This window comes from Lissotriton vulgaris, unplaced genomic scaffold, assembly GCF_964263255.1.
Source record: "Lissotriton vulgaris unplaced genomic scaffold, aLisVul1.2 SCAFFOLD_2353, whole genome shotgun sequence".
NCBI classification, from domain to species: Eukaryota; Metazoa; Chordata; class Amphibia; order Caudata; family Salamandridae; genus Lissotriton; species Lissotriton vulgaris.
In genome coordinates, this window is record NW_028250830.1 from 308,053 (window position 1) to 332,228 (window position 24,176).

The 24,176-nt window shown below is 44.9% G+C and overlaps 1 protein-coding gene across 1 annotated transcript in view; it reads left to right on the forward strand.

Moving 5' to 3' along the window:
• LOC147663104 (adhesion G protein-coupled receptor F1-like) overlaps window positions 1-24,176 on the forward strand; it is a gene marked incomplete at its 3' end in the record, with an annotated part of 365,238 nt that overhangs the window by 286,355 nt on the left and 54,707 nt on the right. The window contains exon 10 of the mRNA XM_086950677.1: window positions 2,484-2,653. Within this exon, the coding sequence (XP_086806803.1) occupies window positions 2,484-2,653 (170 nt within the window). The remainder of the gene's footprint in view (window positions 1-2,483; window positions 2,654-24,176) is intronic.

Consider the following 24,176-nt stretch of genomic DNA (forward strand, 5'->3'; position numbering starts at 1 on the left):
TTTGTGTCGGATGCCCAGGTGTGGCTGTCTCGGGTGAGGGTGGAGTTAACTAGCTTGTCGGTAACTTTGCTCCAGTTCGTTCATGGTGGGAGTGGGGTGGTTTGGGTGCCTTTGGTTTGTCATCGGCGAAGTGAACGAGGTGGTGGTCAGTCCATGGTGGTTGTGTTATGTGGCTGAAGCGAATGCTGTTTCCTGCAGTGAAGATTGGTTGAAGGTGTGTCCTGCTGTGTGGGTTGGTGTCGTGACGAGTTGTTTAAGCCCGATGTCGGCAAGGTTGTCACAAAGGATGGTGGAGTTGGGCCGCTGGGGTTGTCGAGGTGGAAGTTCAGGTCTCCAATGAGTATGTAGTTCATTTAGGCGATGACGTGGGGTGCGATGAAGTCGGTGATGGTAGTGTTGAAGGGTGTCGATGGAGTGTGGTTTTGGAGCTGGTTTTGGAGCTGGTCTGGATCTGAATGTGCAGGTGTTCAGTGGAGGGGAAGGTTTTGCTGGAGGTGATGAGGCATGGGGTGCTGTTCTGGTCAATGGCGAGGCCCCCTCCCTTGTAGTTGGGGTGGTCCTTTCTCTGGATCTTGTATCTATCCAGGATGTTGATGTCGGGCGGTGGAGGCATTGGTCCAGATGTCCGTGAAGAAGATGATGTCGGGCGAGAGAGAGTCGAGTAGGTTCCAGATTTCAATGGCGTGTTTGATTACTGAGCGCACATTGAGGAGGATGCATCTTAGGGTGTTGCCGGTGCTGGCACTGGGGGTGTTTCAGGCCGGGGTGGTGGTGAAGACTGGCAGCAGCGGAGGCAGGAGAACTGGCTATGGGTCGAGTTTGGCGAGGCCTGTTGGCAGCCTCTGGGTCTTCTGTGGTTGAGTGCAAGGAGGGTAGTTGTGTCATAGCGATGGATGGTCGGAGTTCCAGGGTTCCTGACGCTGGTCATGGTCGGGTCGCGGATGGGCACAGACGGGCTTGCCTTAGGAGCGCCAGCAGCTTGCCTGCTGCGCGCGACTTTACAGCTGGGAGGCGGGAGCGGGCGGACAGGGGGAAAGGGTCACGGGGCAGAGGTGTCAGCAGGAACGGGGAAAAAAGCCAACAACAGACTGCAATACAAAACGAATGGGCACAACAACAGCCAGCAAAAACAAAAACGGATGGGCACAACAGCAGACAGCAAGACAAAAATGTATGAGCACAACAGCAGACAGCAATAGAAAAAACGGATGGGGACAACCACAAAAAACAGAATGGGCACAATGCGAGGACGAGCAAGGATGAAAATACCAGCACAACAAGAGGGGAAGCACAGCAATGGGCACCAGCGAGGTGCACGAGGCACAGCACGGTCTCAAACCCTACCTTGGCGGGGGATCAGAGCAGAGCACAGCACAGCGGAGCTGCTGGGGAAGAGCAGATCTCAGCCCGAGATATCCATTGTTGTAGCACTATGGTAGAAATCTACCATCCATTTACTCTGATGGTGCTTATAATCCTTTATATTTGTTTCTGTCTTATGGTAGTTTCAACACACCTATTTTACACTAGAATGACGCTAGTTCAATAAATGCTTATTGAAAATGTCCCTAGCATTTATTCTGTGTGTCTCTCTGAGACAGGGTGAGCATGAGTGACTGAGCGGAAAAGACTGTACTGTTTCCATGATCCCTGATGGGACACAGTTGTCATGTTCAATAGTTGCCAGGAACTATTCTCTCCTTGGTCAGAGGAGTTTACAGTGGCACTGTGAGCTAGCTGGTATACAGGCAAGCATACCCAATGGAAATGTCTGGAATCAGTCTTGACACCAATCCCACAGTTTATGTTGTCTAAACATGCAGATCCTCTATAGATATACAGGAACTACATAACAACCCAATTCCCAGGCAGCCATGGACCATGTGGTCATACTGACCCATTAAGGCAATCCCAACATCTCCAAGTGTGACCTGAGCTCTACCTTCCTCCAGAATGGGTGCTCCAGGTCGTTGCCCAACAATCTAAGGGCATGGAAGGGCTTACAGTGACTTTTAGAGACCCTGAGACCCTCCCTACTTAAAGGAAACCAGAACCACTGGTAGATGGCTCTCACAATTGTGTGCGACTATGACTTGGTGGAATGTATTAGGGAGCACCTAGAGTCATGCTGGCTCTTGTGTCCGTTAGAGCCTCCATCTGCTACCAATTGATGGTGAACCACTGTCTGCTCTTAGAAGTATTGACAGGCATATGGGCAAATGGCAGGAGAGCATCCATTGATGTAATACTGGTACCAGTATGTTTGAGATGTCTGAAGAAGTCAAAAGCATTGGAATGTTTTTGATAAGGGGGAGGATTACAAGCCTGTTTTAGATTTGGGCGTTGGTCTAAGGGTAATTGTTAATTCCACAGTATTGTACATATGTCTGGTACAAAAACTGTTTTGTTATTTCAAATGTGCACCTATTGTTGTCACTCTGAAAATGTATATTTAATACCAAATCCATTATGCTTGGTTTTAGTTGATTGCATTGACACTTCATCGGGGTATGGCTTTGGTGCTGAAGGAGAGAATGCCCAGATACTATGTGTTGATGGATTAGAAGGCATTATTGATGCAATTTGTAAAAACGGAGCATGGCATGTAATCAACGACTCATGCATTTATTCTGATCTTTTACATTTCCAGCAGGTAAGACGTTTTTAAATTAAGATTTTTTTTTTCCTGACATTAAATAGAATGATCCAGCAATGCAACACCAAATTAAGTAACAGGTTGGTTAAATTACGAAGAAATAAAAAGCAACTTATGCTGCATGTTTTGGTATTAACAGAAAAATATATGGCGTATGTACAAACCTCTTGTACCAAAACATTTTCTATCTAATTCTGCTTATACCAGCTTTGATTTCCAAAACAGTTTCCTGGAGTTAGGTGTTGGCATTATTTGTGTTTTCAGTATGCTTCCTCTGTAAGCATGTCTATCCATCAAGTTGCAGCCTATCATGCTACTGTGTCACTAGAATGCTGGCAAACATTAACCACTAAACATATTTTCAAGTTATTTGCAACTTTTTTAAGTCTGTTATCTTGAACTAATTGAAAAAAGTCTAATGTAAACACATTTGCATTAATTGTGAAAACGTGTACATCCCTAGAGCTAGTAACATCATTTTGGCAGCATTCTTCCCTTTTTAATGCCTGAATACAATATGAATCAGTAAACTGTTATAGATATATTTTTTGCCAACTGCCAGGAACAGCATGGGGTTTCATAATGTGATCTGTGTGAGCAAATAACATAACTGTTGGACCAGGCCCTCTCTGCAGGGTCACCCCTAAACTCTCCTGTTTTGCTAAATTAATTGATTTCGCCTTCAGGACAATGTGCTCTTTACTACTGCTTGCCAGTACTAAAGTATGTGTACCCTTTCCTTTAAACACTGTGAAATCCGCTTACACCCAATGGCCACATTTAATCTACTTATAGGTCACTAGTAAACAAGTACTGCATGTACCTAGAGCCACCCACTTAGTAGCCCTTTACAACATCTCTCAGGTCTGCCATTGCAGCCTGTGCGTGCAATTTTAAACTTTCATTTCGACCTGGCAAAATAAACCTTTTGCCAGGTCTAACCTTTGCTTACAAGTGGGTGAAAAAATCTGCACTGCCGTTGGAGTTCGCAGAGTTTTGACCACTCCGTGTTACGCGGAGTTCCAGCCAAACTCCGCCAACCATCATTTGGCAGAGTTTTTTGTGCGCCTCTTGCCAACAGTAAGTTGGGAAGTGAGAATTGGTGTCACCAGCACGGTTTTCGGGCTCTAGGAGGGCCACCAGCGAGATTTTCTCAATGTGGGTGGTCGCACCTATTCACGGTCAGATAGCTGTCGCTCGAGCAGAAAATCAACTCGAACAGCAACAAAGAAGCAGCGCCCTATGGCGCACTATGTGGTGCTGTGCGCACTGGTTTTGTACCAATGGACAAGCTCACGGCACTAGAAATCAGCATGAGAAGAACAATGTGCCACTTTCTGCCTCTTTATGAACCTCCACAGAATCTCGCAGAGTTTTCATTTAACTCCATAAGTTCCACCCACCCGTACTTTTTAATACATACAGTCACCCCACAGGTAGGCCTTAATCATCCCATAGGGCAGGGTGCATTTTATTTAAAAAGTTAGACATGTACTTTTAAGATTTATATTCCCTGGTGACAAAAAACTTTCAAATTCGTGTTTCACTATTGCAGGGCCTCCATCTCCCTTACGATAACAATAGGTCACCTTATTACATTTAATAATTGATAACCTTTGTTTGGAAGCGGGTAGGGATGAAATTTTATGTGTCTGAGGAATTGAAATTAAAAACCCTCTTTAATCGTAAACTGAGCTTTTAAGTCACAATTCAGAAAATCTACCTTTTAGAAAGTTTGAATTTTCTTATCCTAACCATTTGGTGCCTGCAACCTGTTACTGGGTTACATGAGCAGGTGTAGTTGGCAGCTGGTCTTTGTGTGTTCCTACCAGGCAGTCACATAATAGAGGGTCTATGTGTTGGCAGAATGGTGCACCCTGATTTGATGTGAGGGTGAAACTTTCACCTGTAACACTTGCACTTCAAAAACTCTCTCTCAGCTCACACACAAAGGACTTCACGCTAGTTAGCATCTTGTGCTTGCGAAAAGATTGGGACCAGGAGTGGGAGGCAGGAAATTCCAGACACTTCTGTAGGGTGAAGACTCCCGATGTTTTGTCCACTTCAAAATGGGCACCAGATATAAAAAGGGGCCCTCAGACCCTATGAGTTCCTGATCCCCATAAATTCAGCTCCTTCTAAAAGAAAAGGAGAAATCCTGAGGTTTTAGGCTCTTCACAACCGCAAACAGGCCAGTTTACACCAAGATCTTACCTACTGCACCACCCTCCAAAGGCAATCTCTAGAGAGCCCAACTCCTCATGCAATAGCGACCGCCAGTGAAGACTGACAACATGAGATCTGCACTTCATGCTAGAATATCGACAGCCCGCAGTCACCACCAAAGGGAAGCTCCAACAATGACAGGATCTTGATGCTACACCTGCGACCGTCCATAATGCCCGGCCTGGTCTCCCTGCTACAGTGATGACCATCTGCAACGCTTTCCAGGTTTCTCCCCTCAACCACACATGTAACTCTTCTCGCTGGACTTTATAAGGTAACTTTTTCAGTGGGACTAGCCTGGTGGTCCCTATATCCAACCCATGCTCCATTCTGGTCAGCCTGAGCTTGTGACTTTCACCCGGTCCCACACAACCAGGTTACCGCAAGTGATAAGTATAGTGATTTCTGGTCTTTGCGCACTTTAACACTGTTATGTGTGTCCATGATAATTCCTGATGCGTGGGGAGTGCAGGTGCAAGTTTGGTATGTGCGGACTCGTGTGATTAAATGATGCGCGATGATGTGTGTGGCGTTAATGTGCCTAGTGTGGAAGTGCCAATTCTAGAAGTTGGCATGTCTGTGTAATTTATGTGAATTGACTGTCTGGCTTGTGATTGGCTGGAGCTGGCTGGTGTGCCTGGCTCCAGAAGTCAGGATGGGTCTGCCCCGGTGGCGAATGGGGAGGTCTGCATGTTGATGGGAAGGAGGGGTGCACCTGGGACCTGAATAGGACTGGGCTTTCCCTCCACAATGCTGGCTCCGCCCCCTGTGGTGCGACTGATGACCCTAGCATGGCCAGTGAATGGAGAAATGGGCTGAGCAACAGAGTGCCCCAGAACCAGCTGCATCTGGTTTTCCCCCACCCTATACCCTAGAGACAAAGGGATTTTGTGTATAAAAAGAGGCTGTGACCTCATGCTAAAGGTTCTTGTTTTTCCTGACTAGAATCTACCAGGGGCGTGCAACTGCTGGGGCCCAGGGGAAGGCATGCCCTCCTGGGCCCTGCCCAGCCCCTGGATTAATGATGGACTTTGTGCTGGGACCCCTCTGCCTTGCCTGGGGGACTGGAGGACTTCCCTTCGCTGAGGAGCTGGTTGCTCTATTTCTTTATGCCCAGGACTGGCTGAAACCGCTTTTGTCCCAGTTGCTTTGTTGGGCCAGGGTTTCTGTCTCCTTTAGCGCTGGGGAAGCGCTTTGTTTTGAAGTGTCCTGTGCGTTGTGTGCAGGAGCCTACCCTGCATTGTGCCCATGGATTGTGGGTTCGACTCGAGCAGTAGCCTACCCTGCATTTGTTCCTTCGTGGTTGCCTACGGGTGCCAGCCCGTTTATTTAATTATTTAGGCACGGGTGCCCACCCCATTTTTATGCCAGTGACTAAGCGGGTGCTCACCCCGCTGTTTATTTTTCCTACCGAGGGAGCTTACCCCTCATTGCAGCCGGGAAGCACGTTGTGGTCGGGGCCTGCGACGGAAGCGGAAGTGCGGCCGGAAGAGGAGAGGAAGCTTGAACTTGCCCCGCAGGGCTCCCATATGCCGATGGGAGCCCTGCACACTGCCCGGGAGGAGTGCCGCTGCAGCCAGCGAGGCTCTCCAGAGTGAGGGAGAGCCCCGCAGGCGACACGGAGGTTACGGAGACGCGGTGAGGCTCAAGGCACAATGCCGGTGCCTGCCCCGCCACGCAACAGAGAGAGAGCGCCGCCGTCTATTTCCAGCACTGGGGGGGCGCGCCATCACACTGCCGGTGCCTGCCCCCCTGCCGCACCCCAAAGAGAAGCCTCGCCGAGTGAAGAGGAGCCCCCCCCACCAGGAAAGAACCACCAATGAGTAGCGTGGCTGAAGGGGGGGGCTCTGTGTGCACAATAGGTGGTGCCAGTAAGGGGGCACCAAGTCCGAGCAGCCCCGTGTGCCCAGAGGGCTGCTCCAACGTGGGGGACATTCGTGTTAGGGCCCCAGGTGTGCCCAGAGCCTGTGCATGCCCCCCTGGGGGCATATTGCTTTTAAAGCCCTGAGGGGCTTCCATGCTTTTGGCCTGGCCCTTTTTAATAGCCAGAGGGCTCCACCACTGGCCTAATGATTCCTAGAGCCCGAGGGGCTCCCACCATTGTTTACTTGTGCCCCGGGCCCTGAGGGGCCCATGCCTTATTGCCCAAGGGCCAGTTCTTTTACCTTCAAGGGACCTCAGTACTGATGGAGCCAGTGTGCTCCCTGGGGACAGTTGATCTCAGAGCCTAGATGGCTCCCACGGGTGGCAGTTTTGTTCCTAGGGCCAGTGAGAGCCCATGCCGCAGTTTGCTGATTCCCAGCTGCCCAGCAAGTAGTGGGCAGCTGCACTGTTTAGGTTTTCCTTCCTAGGGACATGTACTTGGGACTCAGGAGTGAGTCGCACTCCTTCATCCCTACTTTGGCCTTCCATAGCTGCGCAGCACTTAGTGCCAGCTGCAGCGTTTAGGCCCTGTTCTTTCCCTGTCCCAGCTGCCAAGCAAGTAGTGGACAGCTGCTACATTTAGGTTTTGGCACAGTGGCGCAACCTGGACCTCAGTGCTATTATGTACTAACTGTGATTTATGCGCTAATGTGATTTATGTGCTAAATGCTTTGGGTGTTAGGAAATGTACTGTGTATAGTATGTATTGCGCACCATGTGTTGATGCCTCTAGATATGATTTATGCATAGGAGGTGGTTTTACCTGTTTAGGTTTGTGTTAGGAAGATTATACTTCCCTGTGTGATTTACGCCCCCCCCCCCAGTGTAAGGTTTTACCTAGGTGGTGAGTGTCTAATGTAGTTAGACTGATCGGATACTGTGTATGTTGGATTTCATGGCGCAGATGGTTGCAAAGTACAGTGATTTACCAGTGGCTACTGGTTGTGTTCTACCATGATTATTTAGTGCTTCAATTGTTCTATGTTCTAAGCGCTATTCTTACAATTATTCTATGTTCTAAGTGCTATTCCTACAAAGTGCTATTTCTACAAAGTGCTAGTTCTACCAGGTGCTTATTCCTGACAGTGGTCCATGTGGCCTTGTCCTGTGTACATAATCCCTTGTAAATATCGCCCGTGCCAGTTGGCACAATGTATATGGTGTGATTACTATCTGATGTGTTTTGATAATACAATGGCTATTTTTGATATAACTTGTGTGGAGTTCCTTTTGTGGGAGGCCTGGGATGTTGTTGCTGGTGGGTGCGGGCGCAAATACTTAACTTACATTGCCTCCGGGATCAGCCTTACTGCTCGTGTCACGTTGCTAAGGGGGTGAGCAGGGGTTATCTTTGGAGTGTAACTTCCTTACCCTAACTAGAGTGGTGGTTTCTGCCTGGCTTTGGCGCAAGCCTCAGCCAACCAGAAATCCCATTTGTAACAGGTGCTTTGTGCTTTTAGATGCTATACGTACCTTAAATCCTTGAAATTGCATATCTCAGTTATACCGATTGGATTTTTGTCATTTTGGTGTCATTTATTAAATTTTACACTATTTTTCTAAAATGGTGTGGGAATTATGTGAAAAATGCCTAATTGTACATAAACACCACGGGGACTATTCACAAACGAATTTTGGAATATATGAGAAGTACTATTGAAGTGCTACTCATTTACTAACAAATAACATTCACTAATTTACGGCAGGGAGACTTCTGTCTCCAGCCCACTTATCTTTTCTATTCAGAGAACTCTGCGAACGTAAAGTAAATGTGCTTTGCCGCTGAAAGTATGAGGTACAATTGGTTAGACCCAATTGTCTATTTCACTTTCTAGTAGGTGTGAGTGTAACTGGTGTAATTCTCTCTAGCATAATTACTGCAAAAGAACTTATAATTAATTATGTGTAATTGTGTGAGAAGAGAAATCCAGCATTTTGCTCTATTTTCTTAGTGCAAATTGCTCCCTCTTATCCAATATGGGCCAGAGGATGCATTTTGTGCTAAGAAACTATCATTAATGCTACAGGATATGACCAGCAGCAACCAGAAGCTGCTCCCTTTCTCTTACGTCATTGTTTCTGTACTCCTTTGGTAGGATTTTTGCCCCAAATTAATCTTATTTACTCAATCTGGAGTAATTAGTTTCAGCAATTTAGCACTGCAAGTGTAACGCATAATTACATAACTTACTCCAATTGCACCGGCATAATTACAATTTCCACCCAGGACTTCTTTCTAGGTAGGTTGTGGTACATTAGCACAAGAAATGCACAAGCGTTGTAGAAGTTAAATATCATATGAGGTCTGAGTGCAGTGGCGGCTCGCCCATTTTTATATTTGAGCACTACCCGAGACCTGCTTTTTCCTGCCAGTCTTAGAGTCTGAAACTGGGCAGCACAGCTTCAGAATCTCAGAATGATAGTACACACAAACTATGCTAGTTTCGGCGGGTGCGGAAACTTCATCTGGGCCACCTTGTGCATTTTATGCATTTAGAGCGCTCTTTGAAAGTGAACCTTCTAGCCAGCTCCACAGTTCTCTAACAGAGCACTGACTGACAGAACCTTGAATAATGGCAAGGCAGTGTCACACAAACATGTGAGTGATACCACAGGGAGCTGTCACTCACCTGGCTGTTGCGATGTCTCATAAATGCAGTAGCTTTAGCCCAAACTAAGCTAAGCCCAGAGTGGTCCAAGGAGGTCTTGGCGCAAGAGATGGCAGGGAGGTAAAACAACACAAAAAGTCTAGATAAACTTGTGCAGGAAGAGAGAAAAAAGTGAGAGCGAGTTAAAAGAAGAGAGAGGCAGAGAGAGAAAATGAATAGGTTCAACGTTTGTATGTGTCTTATGTGTGTGCAATCAAATGAAAATATTAACATTCTTAAATATCAAAAACATTACCAGCTCCTAAACCCCTGTGCCTCCCAGTTAGCTGCCAAGCCACTTTCAATCCTATTCCACCGGCCAGAGCCAGAATGCAAGGCAGACAAGGAGATTTGTAGTAAAAGATGAATCCAATCTATTCTTTAAGCGAATCACTGTTGCCAGAGGAATATGCCACCAGATCATGGATCAGAGGAGCTGCAGAAATGTAATAATACTAACTGGTCATGAAAAATGAAGGTTAGATCAGAACGCTTTATGCATCCCCTTTCAGCTCCCATGTTTATGCCCAATGAATCTGGCTGACTCTACACTGTTTAGAGCAGCTTCCGAAAGTGACGTTCTAGAAGCATGCAAGTTGGAGTGAGGTAGAAGGTTTGACTCCAAAAACCTACACCCCTGCACTCCCTCTTGTTACAACTTTGCAGACAGAGAGAAAATGCCAGTCTGACATTGCCCTGTGTAGCAGCAAATAACATATATGAGAACATTGGAATGTTGGGAGCTCCATTGAAAACAATGGAGTGCTCTGGGCTTCTAATGGCATGTAGAAGCCTGGAGCTCCAACATTCCAATGCTGTTGCTCACAGCTGTTCAAATCCCCCCCGGGCTCTGTGTCTTATTTGTCAGAGCATTCTTCCCTCTTGTGGCAGAATGTTCTAATAGCCTTCTATTCCTCTGTAGTTCAGCTTGTTAAAAACCCTCACCTTTGGCACCGGCCTTTAACACTGGAGCGGACCTTTAATGACCGGTATAGCCTGCTACAGCAGGTTGTAAGGCTATATTAAGGCTGGTAGTAAAGTATTCTGCAGCCTTATCAAGCCAGAGTTAGCTGGTAGTTTACAGTCTACATAATGATTCAAACTCTCCAGTGATCTACTCTTACCTAGGCTTAGTGAAGTCACCAGTCCCCATTGGACCTAACAGGAGTGTGTCAGCATCACAAGGGAGTGCCTTAAGCGTTGCCTGCACTGGTGGTTATCCCGTTTAGGCAGTAGATTAGTGAAAGTTGGTGGTGTAGGGGGACCATATGGTAATCCATTGTCATGTTTGTCAGGCCCAATAGATGCTCACAATAAGCATGAAGCTGCTGGTCAGCCGTAGCTAGACATAGAAGCATGTGTCTGTCCTGCCTCAAAGGTAAAGCGGTTAAGGAAAAGGGAAACCCAATATACCCTTGTAGGCTTGGGCAGTGAAGTCAATGATAAGTAAAAAGTGCCAACAAGGGATTTTGTTCTAAACTTCAAAATGTTCACTGTGGAAACATCAGTGTGTTGATGATCGGTAAATTCTCGAATTTTAGAAATCCTTTCGCTGCATGTTATTGCTGTGTCAATCAATGCGTGTTATCAAAACCACACGAGCAAGCGTAAACAAATGGGCTCGAACTTTAAAGTTTCAGAGAAATTCCAACGGCGAATCGAGTCTAGGAATGGCGCAAACACTGGTGTGAGTCCTGTTGATGCCTTGTTTTCACAGTGGACATTTCGACAGTGATCCTCTTTGGCTAATCTCTCTTTTGAATAAAGACTTGATTTGGTCCCACTTGAATATTGAACCGTTGCTAAGGGTCTATTTATATGCAATTGATTTAACGTCCTGAAGGTGATCTGATGGACAAACACGCCACAACAGACAGAAACGTCGACTCATCTGTCTATTTCCTAAATATTTATTGTTTTTAAGTAACTTCTTCTGTATTTTCAGTTCTGTTACTTATTTGATTAACTTGGAATAGATGTACACATCCGTGATGAGTAAGTAGAGTGTTACATCTTCTCTCATGGTGTTTTGCAACATTGATTGTATTTGACCGTACCCTTTTCAATTTTATCTATAAAAACATTTTGTACTTTTCTTGAAAAAAGATATTCCTGTTTTTTTTGTATATTTTATCCTTATTTATCGAATACTAATGTTTCCAATAATTTGACATATGCATTAATTGTTCAGGAGTTTAAGACCAGTCTGGATTGAACATCCAAGTTATTACGTGTGCATTACATTAGAGTTAGAAGTTTTGAACAAAAACCCTTGTTGGGACTTTTTACTTATATTTGACTTCAAGTGTAAAGCAGCAGACACAATCACACCACCCTCGCAGCTGGATCAAGGGTACTTCAAACTCTTTCTATGGCAGCAGGTATGCTATATCTGTAGCCATACCATGTTATGACTCACTGGTGTATATATGGTAGCAATTGAAACAAAATGTTCTGCCCTTTCTTTCATTCCACAGTCACCTCACAATGTGCAGTAATTACCTGTTTACTGTGTGTAACTATGACTCACCTCGTGTACTGACATAAACTATATACAGCACTTCTGGTAGAATGGATAAACAAGAAATAAATACGGTACCAATTGAATATTGTCTGCGAGAGGCCCATTGTAATACATTCTCTGTAGGTAATTGTAAGGCACAGAGCTTTCCCAGGAAGGAAGTCTGACAGAGCATGCTTTCCACTCAAAAAATGGTTGACACACATCCGCCTCCACTTCTCAAAATACACAAAAAGGAGTTGAGCTGAGCTTTTTGGTGTAAGCACTCGATTACCCTCACAAAGGGCCATCCCCCACATGCATCAATCTAGGATTTTGCATTTCTTAAATAGCGAAAATTAAGGAATCGCTATTTAGGAAATGCAAAATGCTATGCATCATTTTTTTCGGTATTTCTTTGTGATTCGGTAAAAATCGCATTTTTTACCGAATCCCAAAGAAATACCGAATTCTTAAGTTAATTTTCGCAATTTCCATTGATTCCTATGGGCCAAAAGGCCCATAGGAGTCAATGCAAATTGCGAGTGGCACTTAGAAAATTTCATGGGTGCAGGGGGGGGGTCCAAAGGACCCCCCATGCACCCCTGAAATGTATTTTTCGCATCATGTTGCACACACACATGTCCTAGGGACATGTGTGTCCGTAACATGAATGTTGAAAAAAAAACATTTAAAGCATTTTAAACACTTTTTCCAAATTTACCGAGTGGTTCAACCACTCGGTAAATTTGGAACCCTAAGTGCGAATTTTCACTTGTCAAAGTGATGATGCATTGCTTTTAAGAAGTCGCACATCTGCGACTTCTTAAAAGCACCCGCAATTTTAGAACTCGCAACAATGTTGCAAATTCTAAAATTGCTTCATGCATCCCAAAAAGCACTTTTGCATTCGCAAACGGCCGATTTTAAGGAATCGCACCGTTTGCGAATGAAAAAGTGCTTGATGCATGTGGGGGCATATGTATCAAGCCGTTTTTGAATCGCAAAGGCCGAAATTCGCAGAATTTCGGCCTTTGCGACTCGCAAACGGCCGTTTTGCACGTTTTGGAATGTATGAAACATTCCCAAAATAAGAAATTGCAAACTTGTGCGATTCCTTATTTTTCCATAGCATTTAGGGAATCGCAAATTTGCGATTCCTTAAATGCTATGTATGTAGCAATTTTAGCTTGCAAATTTTGTTTAAGAATTCGCAAATTACCACCAACTTTCAGTTGATGGTAACTTGCGAATTCTTCCAGAAATACACAAATTGGCATTTTTAAAGGTGGTATATGATGCACACACATGCCCATAGGGCATGTATGTGTGCCATATGCACACACATGTTCTTTTCAGGGGTGCAGCAGGGTGTCTTTGAGACACCCCTGCACCCTTGCAATAATTCTCAAATTGCGATTAGCAAATTGCGAATTCGCAATTTGAGAACTATTTTGCATTCATTCCTATGGGCCTCCTGGCCCATAGGAATGCATTGGAAATTATTCCTTAATTGCGAATTCGCAAAATGCGAATTCGCAAATAAGGAAGCTTAAGGAACCGCAAATAAAAAGCGATTTTGTTCATACATACCATTTTGCATTTCCTAAATAGCGATTCCCTAAAATTCTCTATTTAGGAAATGCAAAATAGTTTGATGATACATATGAATTTGGCCTATTTCCAATGGGCTGCTTTGAACAGATGCAAGTCTACAATCAGCGGTGGCTCCGCTAAGGTGGAGGAGTGTTGCCCCACTGCTTTTCAGCAGTGAAAAATGAAAAATAAAATGAAAATAACAAAGGTTATTATCATTTTATTTTTCCTTCGCTCACTTCCTGCAGTTGAGCCAAGGGTGGGGTGGCCAAACCGTCATGCACACTTCGATATCTCCACCTGAGCTGTCCTGCACAACCGGGTGGAGAGCAAGCACAGGGTTGTAGTCCCTTAGTGAGCACCTAACTAGGGCACTCATACCAATCACGGTACTGCTCTCATGCTGTGTAATACCAGCATGAGACCAGTGTCTAGATTGGCATAGGGGAGCATGTGGCAAATTCATTTCCCCTTCTGGGCTGCCTCCCCACTTTAATGCCCCAGCAGCCGCCACTGCCTACAATTGCTCTGCTCTCTACAAGTGCATACAATCCTCCGAGAATCAAACAAAAAAAAAGGGTTGGAGAGGGTAGGGGTAGTGCTGGTTCGCTTCCCACCTTTACATGTTGGTGGTAATGCCTTCTATATTGGAGCCACCCATGACATATTTGGTGGTCATTTCTGGTATTTTGACCCCATTCGTAGCAAAACAGTGCACACTGAAGGCAAAATGTTGGCCCTGACATATTGATGGTTATTTTGGCAGAGTGTGTTTCACGATACTACCTTGGCCATACTGCATGTCTTATCTCAATAGTGATAATCCATGCCTCATTGGCCACAGTCATGGCATGAGATGGTGATACATGAGCATGTAAGGCAGACTTTATCATTGCATGAGTGTGGTAAATGTGAATGAAAACTAATGTTTATGCAGAGAACATGTATGCACTGAAAATGAAAGAGTGGTATTTCAGGACAATTCTTTTCATTAAAATAATGGTAGGGTTTGGTTTGCGGGAATCAGGTTTATTGTTTCAACATCAAAAGGGAGGGCTTGATGGACAAGTGTATGCATTTTCACAAACCAACAAGGTGATGTATATTCAAATACCTAACTAGAGCAGATACTTGAGTGATTATCATTACTGTTGTCTGAAACCCTTATCTCTAGGGTCATTGTTTCTATATCCTGAGTGTCTGTAAAGTCTGTCTAGCTTTGCTAATGTTTATATAGGTTGAAATTGTGAGAGCTATGTTTTTTTCTTTTTAAACCCTGCCCCTTTCAAAGGAGATTATCAGTTATAGCATATGATGGAGAATCTACTTAGAAGGGATAGGATGGAAAAAAGATTTGCAATGAAGCTTCAGGCTGCTTCAGGTTGCATGCCCGGCCAGTTGTGACACTTAGTGGCCACGAGCCTCCTAACGCCGCCCCAGATTGAACTTGCCACCCTGACTTCTGTGGGGACTGACTGAGCTCATTACTAGTGGTCTAGCGCGAAACCCGTTGCTACCCTGCCACAAGAGCGGCAAGCTAATAATCTGTACAATGGGGAGCCTCAAGGGGAAAATTGCAGACCCTAACAACTTCAAATCGCAACCACCAGATGACACATAGCTCCCCACACAAATGACTAACACTATCCTGCCAACCAACATGGAGTCCCCATCCGGACAAGTTGGATCTTATACTACAGGAAGTGAGGGACACGAGAAAAGCTATCGAACAAAGAATGAGAACCCTGACAACTGAGTTCACCCTCTTGAAGGCGGACTACACTAAACTTGCTACCACGGTCGAAGAACTCAAATTAGCTCTGGCAGAATTGCTACCGCAACACAAAGAACATAGGGAACAACTTCAACAACTCTAGCAGCAGGAATCAGGGCTCCAGGACAGAGCGGCCGATGTTGAAGGAAGGACCAGACACAACAACATCTGCATCATTGGCCTGCCGGAAAAATGCGAAGGGTCTAACGCAACTGCTTTCATGGAACAATGGTTCAGAGATCTCGTGGCCCCAGAGGATCTTTCAAGTTTCTTTTGTGTCGAAAGGGAACATAAGATCCCTACCGGCAGGCCGACGGTGGGTGCCACACCCTGCCCTCTGATCGTCAAAATACTAAACTACGGAGACAGGGATATACTGCTGCAGAAAGCCAGAGAATTTTCCCAAATCCAATACAAAAATCAGAGGGTGTCACTATACCCAGATTATACTGTCCTGGTGCAATGAAAGCGTCCTCAATACCAGGAAATTAAGACTAAACTCAGAGCACTGGACATCAAATATGCATTGTTGTTTCCGGCTAGATTAAAAGTGATTCATGAGCAGTCAACACAGTTCTTTAATACCCCAGACGACGCGGAGGAATGGCTGGTGGTCATGTTTCCACTGTCGGGGTCCGGGCCCTCTCCGCAGAGTACATCTGGAGCACCGAGGCCCAAGAGGAGCCGGCGGCTGCGGCACCGTATGTTGAACACAATGCCCAAAAACAGGAATTTCCGGCCGGACCTGGCACAGAAAGGCCATGCGGAAGCGCTGCTGGCCGCCAACATGTTTCGGGAAGGTGCACATCAAATATCCTCGGAATCGTCTGATGAACATACCGCACATTCAGACTCTGGCCAAAGCATGACTTTTTTCAGTGACATCACTTCGCAAACTGCAAAAGGTTTTATAGGGTACGACGGAACCGGGGTGGCGGGTAAGGATCACCATAAGGGCTGCACCCCATCAGTATTATTTATGTAACCAGAGAGCATCCTCTTTTCAGAATCACTGATCTAAATACATAACGAATACAAAATGGTCCGGGCCGTGTTGAGCTTGCATCGTCTTAGTTCAAGTAGCTAACTAGTTAGGACCACTTACCCCAATGGCGAAAGCAACAACTTCATTGTTTATTGTAACATTGTTATAGGCATGGTTTGGACCAGCACAGTTCTAATGCTGGACTGAGTATTTTATGATAAAGTTCGACAGTTGGCACAACTCGGCCCAACCCACCCTTCTACTCTATGCACTGATGACCTATTCTCACTGGATATATATGGACCACCGACGCATCACACTTACACATGCAGGATAGTTGCACAATAATTACCTGGAACGTGAGGGGACTCGGGTCCATATATAAAAGACACAGAATTAATGCGCAGCTAAACAGGCGACATGCGCACATAGTGTTTATACAGGAGTCCCACCTCACTACGACTGAGACAGCCAAGTTGTGTAGGAAATGAAAGGGGCAAGTTTTCTCTACTTCTTATTTGTCCTTTGCCCGAGGTGCCTCCATCTGGCTTAGGAATGGGGTTCCTTTCAAAGTGTTAGAGCAACGAACGGATATATTTTAGTCATGGGAACCTTATGTGGCACACACGTAGTGTTGGAGAGCATATATGCCCCTAACTTTGAGCAGGATACATTTCTGTTGAGCCTTAACCCCGTACTTGCATCCTGGGTGGCATAATCGTGGATTCTGGGTGGAGACTATAATGCAGTGCTAGATATTGGTAAGGATCGATCGCACCCACCGCTACAGGGCTCTGATGCCATCAAACAGGCTGAAGCACTTTGCAAATGGTCAGAGTACTGGTCCATAGGGGACGTGTGGCGGATGAAGTATCCCAACAGTAGAGAATACTCCTTTTCTCACATCCGCACCAACTAACCACTAGAATAGACAGGATTCTGTGTTCTGCTACTATCTCCACACGGATAACCAACACCACTTATTTAGGGAAGACTTTCTTGGACCACAACCCCTTGAAGGTCAAGCTAGCCTAGGGCAGGGTTCAAGCTCCGGTGCATTCCTGGAAGCTATGGCCACAGATGCATGAGGATGCGGTTTTCCGCAACACTCTAACTGAGGGAATCACAAACTACTTCACTGAAAATACAGGCACTGCTTCCTCACCCGAGCTGGAGTAGCATGCATTTAAGACAGTGATTAGGGGAATAGCAATTTGCACCACGGCAGGAGTAAGGAAAGACATACATGACAAAGTAAAGGAGGTGGAAGACTCGCTGAACAAATTAGAACAGGAAGCAGCAGTAGAGCCTACCAAGGGCGTACCATTGCAGGATGCTCGCATTAAACATGTGGAGCTACTGGAAACTTTACGTCAAACAGATTACATGGCTTACATGCACACCAAACACGCTGAAGCTGACAAGTCAGGCCCACTCCTGGCACGCATTATTCGAGATGACCCCCCACAGACTCCAATACATGAAATAAATACTGTACACGGAACCATTGTTGACACACAGCAAGATGTCAACACCGTCTTCTGCGAATATTACCAAGTAATGTACCAGACACCACCACCAATAGCAGTCGACTCCCTCCACACCTTTTTACATGGTATAACATTTCCAAAGCTCACTCCAGAGGTGCAGAAGGAACTTTCAGGCCCCATCACAAGGGCGGAAATTAAAGAGGCCATTCGTGACCTACCACGAAATAAGGCCCCGGGTCTAGACAGCCTCCCAATTGAATTTTACACCACATACTCAGATGCCCTAATCCTGCAGCTAGAGCGACTGTACAAAACTGCCATAGACACAGGCCTGCTGCCCCACACTACCATGAAGGCCTTAGTGGTCTCCCTTCCTAAACCGGGCAGTTCACCACTCGAAATTTCGGGATATAGGCCTCTATCATTACTCACAACCGAATACAAAATACTGGGCAAGATCCTGTCGGCCAGACTACTCCCCTACTTACACAAGCTAATACACCTGGACCAATGTGGGTTTGGACCTGCACGAAGGACATTGCTTAATATTAGGAGGTTATGGGCCAGATGTAGGTGGCCATTTAGCGGCTGGTAACGGCCGATTTCGTCCGTTACCGACCGGTAAATGGGTTTTTGGGATGTAGGGGGCCAATTTTACCGAATCAGTAAATTTACCAAATCGGTAAATTTACTGAAACGGTAAAATACCGAATCGGTATTTTTACCGATTCGGTAACTACTAGATGTAGGTGGGACTCTTCTGAGTCCCAAAGGCCTTTAAGATTCGGTATTTTACCACCCAATCCAATTGGGTGGTAAAATACCAAATACCGAATACCGATTCGGTAATGCCCATTGATTCCTATGGGCTTCAATGCCCATTGGAATCAATGGGCATTACCGAATCGGTATTTACAGAATCGGTAAATACCGAATCTTAACGATTCAGTATTTACCGATTCTTTAATACCTACATCCCCCCCCCCTCTATTTTACCACTTCTTAAATACTGATTCGGTATTTAAGAAGTGGTTAAATAAAATTACCTACATCGGGCCCTATGTCATGTAATGGGATCCTTTTCCCGCAGACAACCACACAGCAGGATGTATCACTTTGGACCTCAGGCGGGAGTTCGACACTCTTAGGTGGAACTACAGGAGGAACAGAAGGGAATCCGACTGGGCACCACCACCTATATGATATCTGCCTATGCAGATGACTTAATAATATATATAGATGATTTGTCATCTGATCTTGCGCCTATCCCAGAGATCTTTACCCACTTTGCATTAACTTTTAGACTTACTATTAACAAGACTAAATCACAGGCCTTTTTCTTTCACCACGAGAGGACCCCGACGGAGGTACCGGTTAGACACCATCTCTTAGCAGTGGATCCTAATACTTTTAAATACCAGGGGATCCAAATCTACAGAATAGCACCAGATCTAATAGAAGGGAACTTAAACAAAACTATACTGGCGTTCCAAGCACAGGTCACATTCTGGAAATCCCTACGGCTATCAGTCATGGGCAGAGTGGCGATCACGAAAATGGTGGTCCTACCACGCCTGTTATATTTCTTTGCAAATTTACCAGTAGTGTTCCCGATAGACACACTGACCTCTCTGAACAAGATCTTGACTGACCTGATCTGGGGCAATGGCCGTCGTAGAGTGGGACTGACTAAATTACAGCTGGATACAGACAAGGGAGGGCTGGGAGTCCAGATTTTCACGCCTATTGCTATGCGAGCCAACAGCAATGGCTGTCATTATGGATTGCAGGGCAGAAACTGCATGAAATTGGCTACACCATCCGGGAACTAGAATGAGGCGTACTGCACACACACTTGCTCCTCACTATTTGAAGAAACACTGGGCCCCGCAAAGGGAAGCACCTGCCCAACACAAACTGGTTCACATGATACATATTATGGGCAACGGTCGGCATCTCACTAAATGGCTATATAGAAGCATTAGAACGCATACTGGCACCACCCTGACAGAGCTGCGCACTAAGACTTGGATAAAGAATTGACTGATAAAGAGTGGGGATTGATCTTAGAATATCCGAGGAAAATTACACGAAACGCCAAGTTCAAATTTATCCTATAGTCATACAAAGGGGGGAAACAACCTTTACAATGAAACTCTTACAATGCACTACCATTACAACGAAACTTTTACAACGAAACATCCATTACAATGCTTGCCATTACAACGCAACCATTACAACGCATGACACTACAACACATACCATTACAACCCATACCATTACAACGCATAGTACCCTTACACTATCCAACACTTACCCTACTGTTGCACCCCCTGGAGTTAGAATAGTAATTTTTACCCCTACACTATCCAACACTTACCCTACTGTTGCACCCCCTGGAGTTAGAATAGTAATTGTTACCCCTACACTATCCAACACTTACCCTACTGTTGCACCCCCTGGAGTTAGAATAGTAATTTTTACCCCTACACTATCCAACACATACCCTACTGTTGCACCCCCTGGAGTTAGAATAGTAATTTTTACCCCTACACTATCCAACACTTACCCTACTGTTGCACCCCCTGGAGTTAGAATAGTAATTTTTACCCCTACACTATCCAACACTTACCCTACTGTTGCATCCCCCTGGAATTAGAATAGTAATTTTTACCCCTACACTATCCAATACTTTACCTTACATGCAATGTAATGTTATGCCTTGTAAAGGTAGTATGCATTGTAATGGAGTGCGTTGTAAAGGTAGTTTTTAAAAATTCGTTGTAATGACATGCGTTGTAATGGAATGCGTTGTAATGGATGTTGCGTTGTAAAAAATGCGTTGTAAAGATATGCGTTGTAAAAGTATGCGTTGTAACGTCATACATCCTACAAAGGGCGTACCTTACACCAAGCAGATTGCAGTCTATGTTCCCCAATACACAAAACTGTTGCCCCAGATGCAAGGCAGAAACAGAGGACCTGATCCACATGCTGTGGACCTGCCCGGTACTCGCTGGGTACTGGACAGAGGTGGTGGAGATTATTGTAGCGTCAGCGGGTATCCCCGTGCCGAGAACAGTCGAGAATGGATCATTAGGTATCACTTGATGCACTAAAACCCAGAAAGTACAACTACGCTTCGTAGACCTGGCTCTGCTCCTGTCTAAACGCGCCATCACTATGGGGTGGAAATCAGCCAAGCCTCCGCCGCTGTGTGGTTCGCACGGGGAGGTGGTGAGATGTGGTAGTGCAGAAAGTATGACAATCAGGCGTGAGGAAGCACGCAGGCTGCGTAAAAAAGTAATATCCATGGAATGGGACTTCATACTGGAAGCCTTCAAGACTCTAGCGCCAGTCCCTGTAGCACAGGACCAATAGGGGGTTCCCCCTTAACCCAACCAATCAACTCATACACCTGCTCCCCTCGCTATGTAACACCCCCCCTGTTAAAGGGAATGGGGGGGGGTTACATAGCTCATATCTCGTATTCACCTACGCAGGCTTATGGGTACCGATGTATAATTGATTGGTTCACCAGTGGGAATAACTGTATAAACAGACTAACAGCAACACTACATGTGAGTGTGACAGTTATTAGAAATGTTTTTTGACATGTTGCCTGAGAACCTCAATGATGCACTTATAATTGAAGGTATGATGTAGACTGTAAAATATCACAAGTACGATGGTTTCTTTTGTATGAAGTTATATTGGGAAAAATACAATAAAATATGTTTTAAAAAAAAGATTTGCAATGAAATGCAGAAATATAGATTAATGCTATTGTGAAAGATAGGTCAAATAAAATACATTTTGTGAACTACACGATTCACGTATAGTGTTTTTTAGACATTCGTGGGGGAAAATTGTGCTGACAATTACACGACATTTCCACCGTTTGCTTAAAATTATCTTGTGGCAGACACCTCTGGGAGGAGCATTATTAGTTTGCATACCATGTGATTTCTATAATTTTCCAATACTCGAACTCAATAGTAAAAGCAGAATTAAATCTGTAGTTAAAGAGAAGCTTTTGATAAGCACACTTTGTGCTTCCTGGATTCTCTCGGGCACAATATAAATTCCTCACCTTGAACGTGAGGGTAGGTAAATGGCAGAGGATACATGCCTACGTACAATGCAGAAGGGTATATATTGATCTACCTACAGGAGACTCATTTGGGGAGGGGGAACACAAAACTCAATATAAGATGGAAGGGCCAGGTAAAATCACAAAATTCTCCTTTCACCGTGGAGGGATGCTTATATGAGTTAGGCAGTAGATTTTCTTTCTTGTGCATTACTACAATCATAGATGAAGAATGATGATATGACAGGAAACATTAGATCAAATTAGATCTGATTTGATTAGATTATATTAAATGGCAACACCTTCATCCAACTCTGCGTTTATGCAGCAAACACCATTAAGGCAACTAAGCTGATTAACCTTATGCTTATATTGGCCCATGACGTGTTAACCCCTTTGATATGGAGGGGCACTTTTAATTATGTCATTGGCATGGGACTAGATGGGCCCTATCCTTCACTCCGATTGTCATCTGTAGTCAGAATTGCAGGCAAGGGCTACACAAAACCTACATAAATATGCTCCCCGGTGATTAGTGATATATTCTGAGATGCTACAACAAACTATATAGAAAGGCTGGATCAAGTGATGTTGTTGGTGTTTCATGGGAGGCCTTCAAGGGTGTGACTAGAGGAATATGTCTTACAAATGTGTGCGGGTCAGGGACATAACTGGTAACAGAGGTAATTGTTCTGGAAATTACTTTAATCAGGGAAAGGTGCAGAACCATTCCCAAATGAATACCTTCACTGATTATAGGGAAAATATACTGAGTTGGAGGTGTTGTCATTCCAAGACCCAGGCCATGTGAAATTTTCCAGGTGCCGGGGAATCCCTCCGTTATTTTTTCCACAAGAGCGCAGGAGACTATGAGGAACTATACAAACATGCGGGGACTGAGATGCCCGCTTGTAAAATATCACCACGCAGTAGCTTATACAATCTCAGCACCTGCTTGCCAAGCTGTAGCCGGTTTGTGGAAGAGACTAAATGTGGGGAATATTTATCATTGAGTTGCGCCCCCCTTGCACCACACAAGGGAGCACAAGGGCAACTTAAAACCTAAGTCGGATTTATCAAGCCATGCAAGGCCACCATGCGTGGCTCTGCATGGCATGATAAATCCAAAGAAACGCAATGCAGCACAAATCGCTGTGTTACTCTGCCCAAGGAAGGCGTTCCATGGATGTTCCCATGCATCCATCCATGGATTTTGACGCATTCCCAGATTTACCCACAATGGAAAACCAGGGAATGCGTCAGAATTCTATGCCTCTCTAAAATATTATAAGCCTCACAGGATTGTTTTTGTGCAGGAACTTATTGACAGAGTCAAATGGTTATACCAAGATCCTACAGCACAAATTAACTGTGGGGGACATTTAGCTTGTATGATTCGAATAAAATGAGTCACACACCAAGGCTGCCACCTTTCAATGCTGCTCTTCCTATTAGCAGTTTGGCCATTGGCAAATGCCATCAGATCATAGCCACAAACACAGGGAGTTGGATCGGTCAATAAAATCCCTGTGATATGCAGATGACATATTGATGACGATTACACAACCTCAAAAGTATATCTCTTTACCTGTGACATTATTAGATACCTTTCATGATTTTTCTGGATATAAGATTATTTGGGGGAAATATAAGTTGAACCAAATGTCTGCTGCAATGACAGGTGCTAGCATGGATGGTGCCAAAATAAAATCGGTCTCAAAAAGGATGAAATACTTGGGCATACTCCTAAATAGGGGTCTGGACCACATGGTAGAAGACAACTTAATGACCTTATTGGCCAAGACACGGCTAGATTTTGTCAACTAGTCTCACCTCCAGCTAACCATGTGGGAGAGGGTACAGGCAGTGAAAATGATAACAGCGCTTCAGTATAATTATGTTATGGGTATGCTGCCTATTTCCATCCCTTGTAACTTGCTGCAACAAAATGACTTGGACAAGGATTTTGCGTGGGGAAAGAGCAAACCTGGAATTTGCATAACTAAGCTCAATGCCCACACCGAAACAGAGGCTTTAAGGCTCTTATTATTTGCCAAACCACCTGTCCCAACTAGCATTCTGGTTACCTAAGGTTCATGACCTTCCACTATAGATATTAAAGGAAAAATATATATTTCAGCTTGTGACATTGACCAAGGGGCCCTTAATCAATTAGTCAACATTTATAGCGTGCTGCAAATTCCCTGTGAGTGTCTTTTAGGCACAGGAGTTGCTCACTGCTACGTGGTATCCTGTTCATCCCAGCTAGGTCTTGAGTCCTTCAC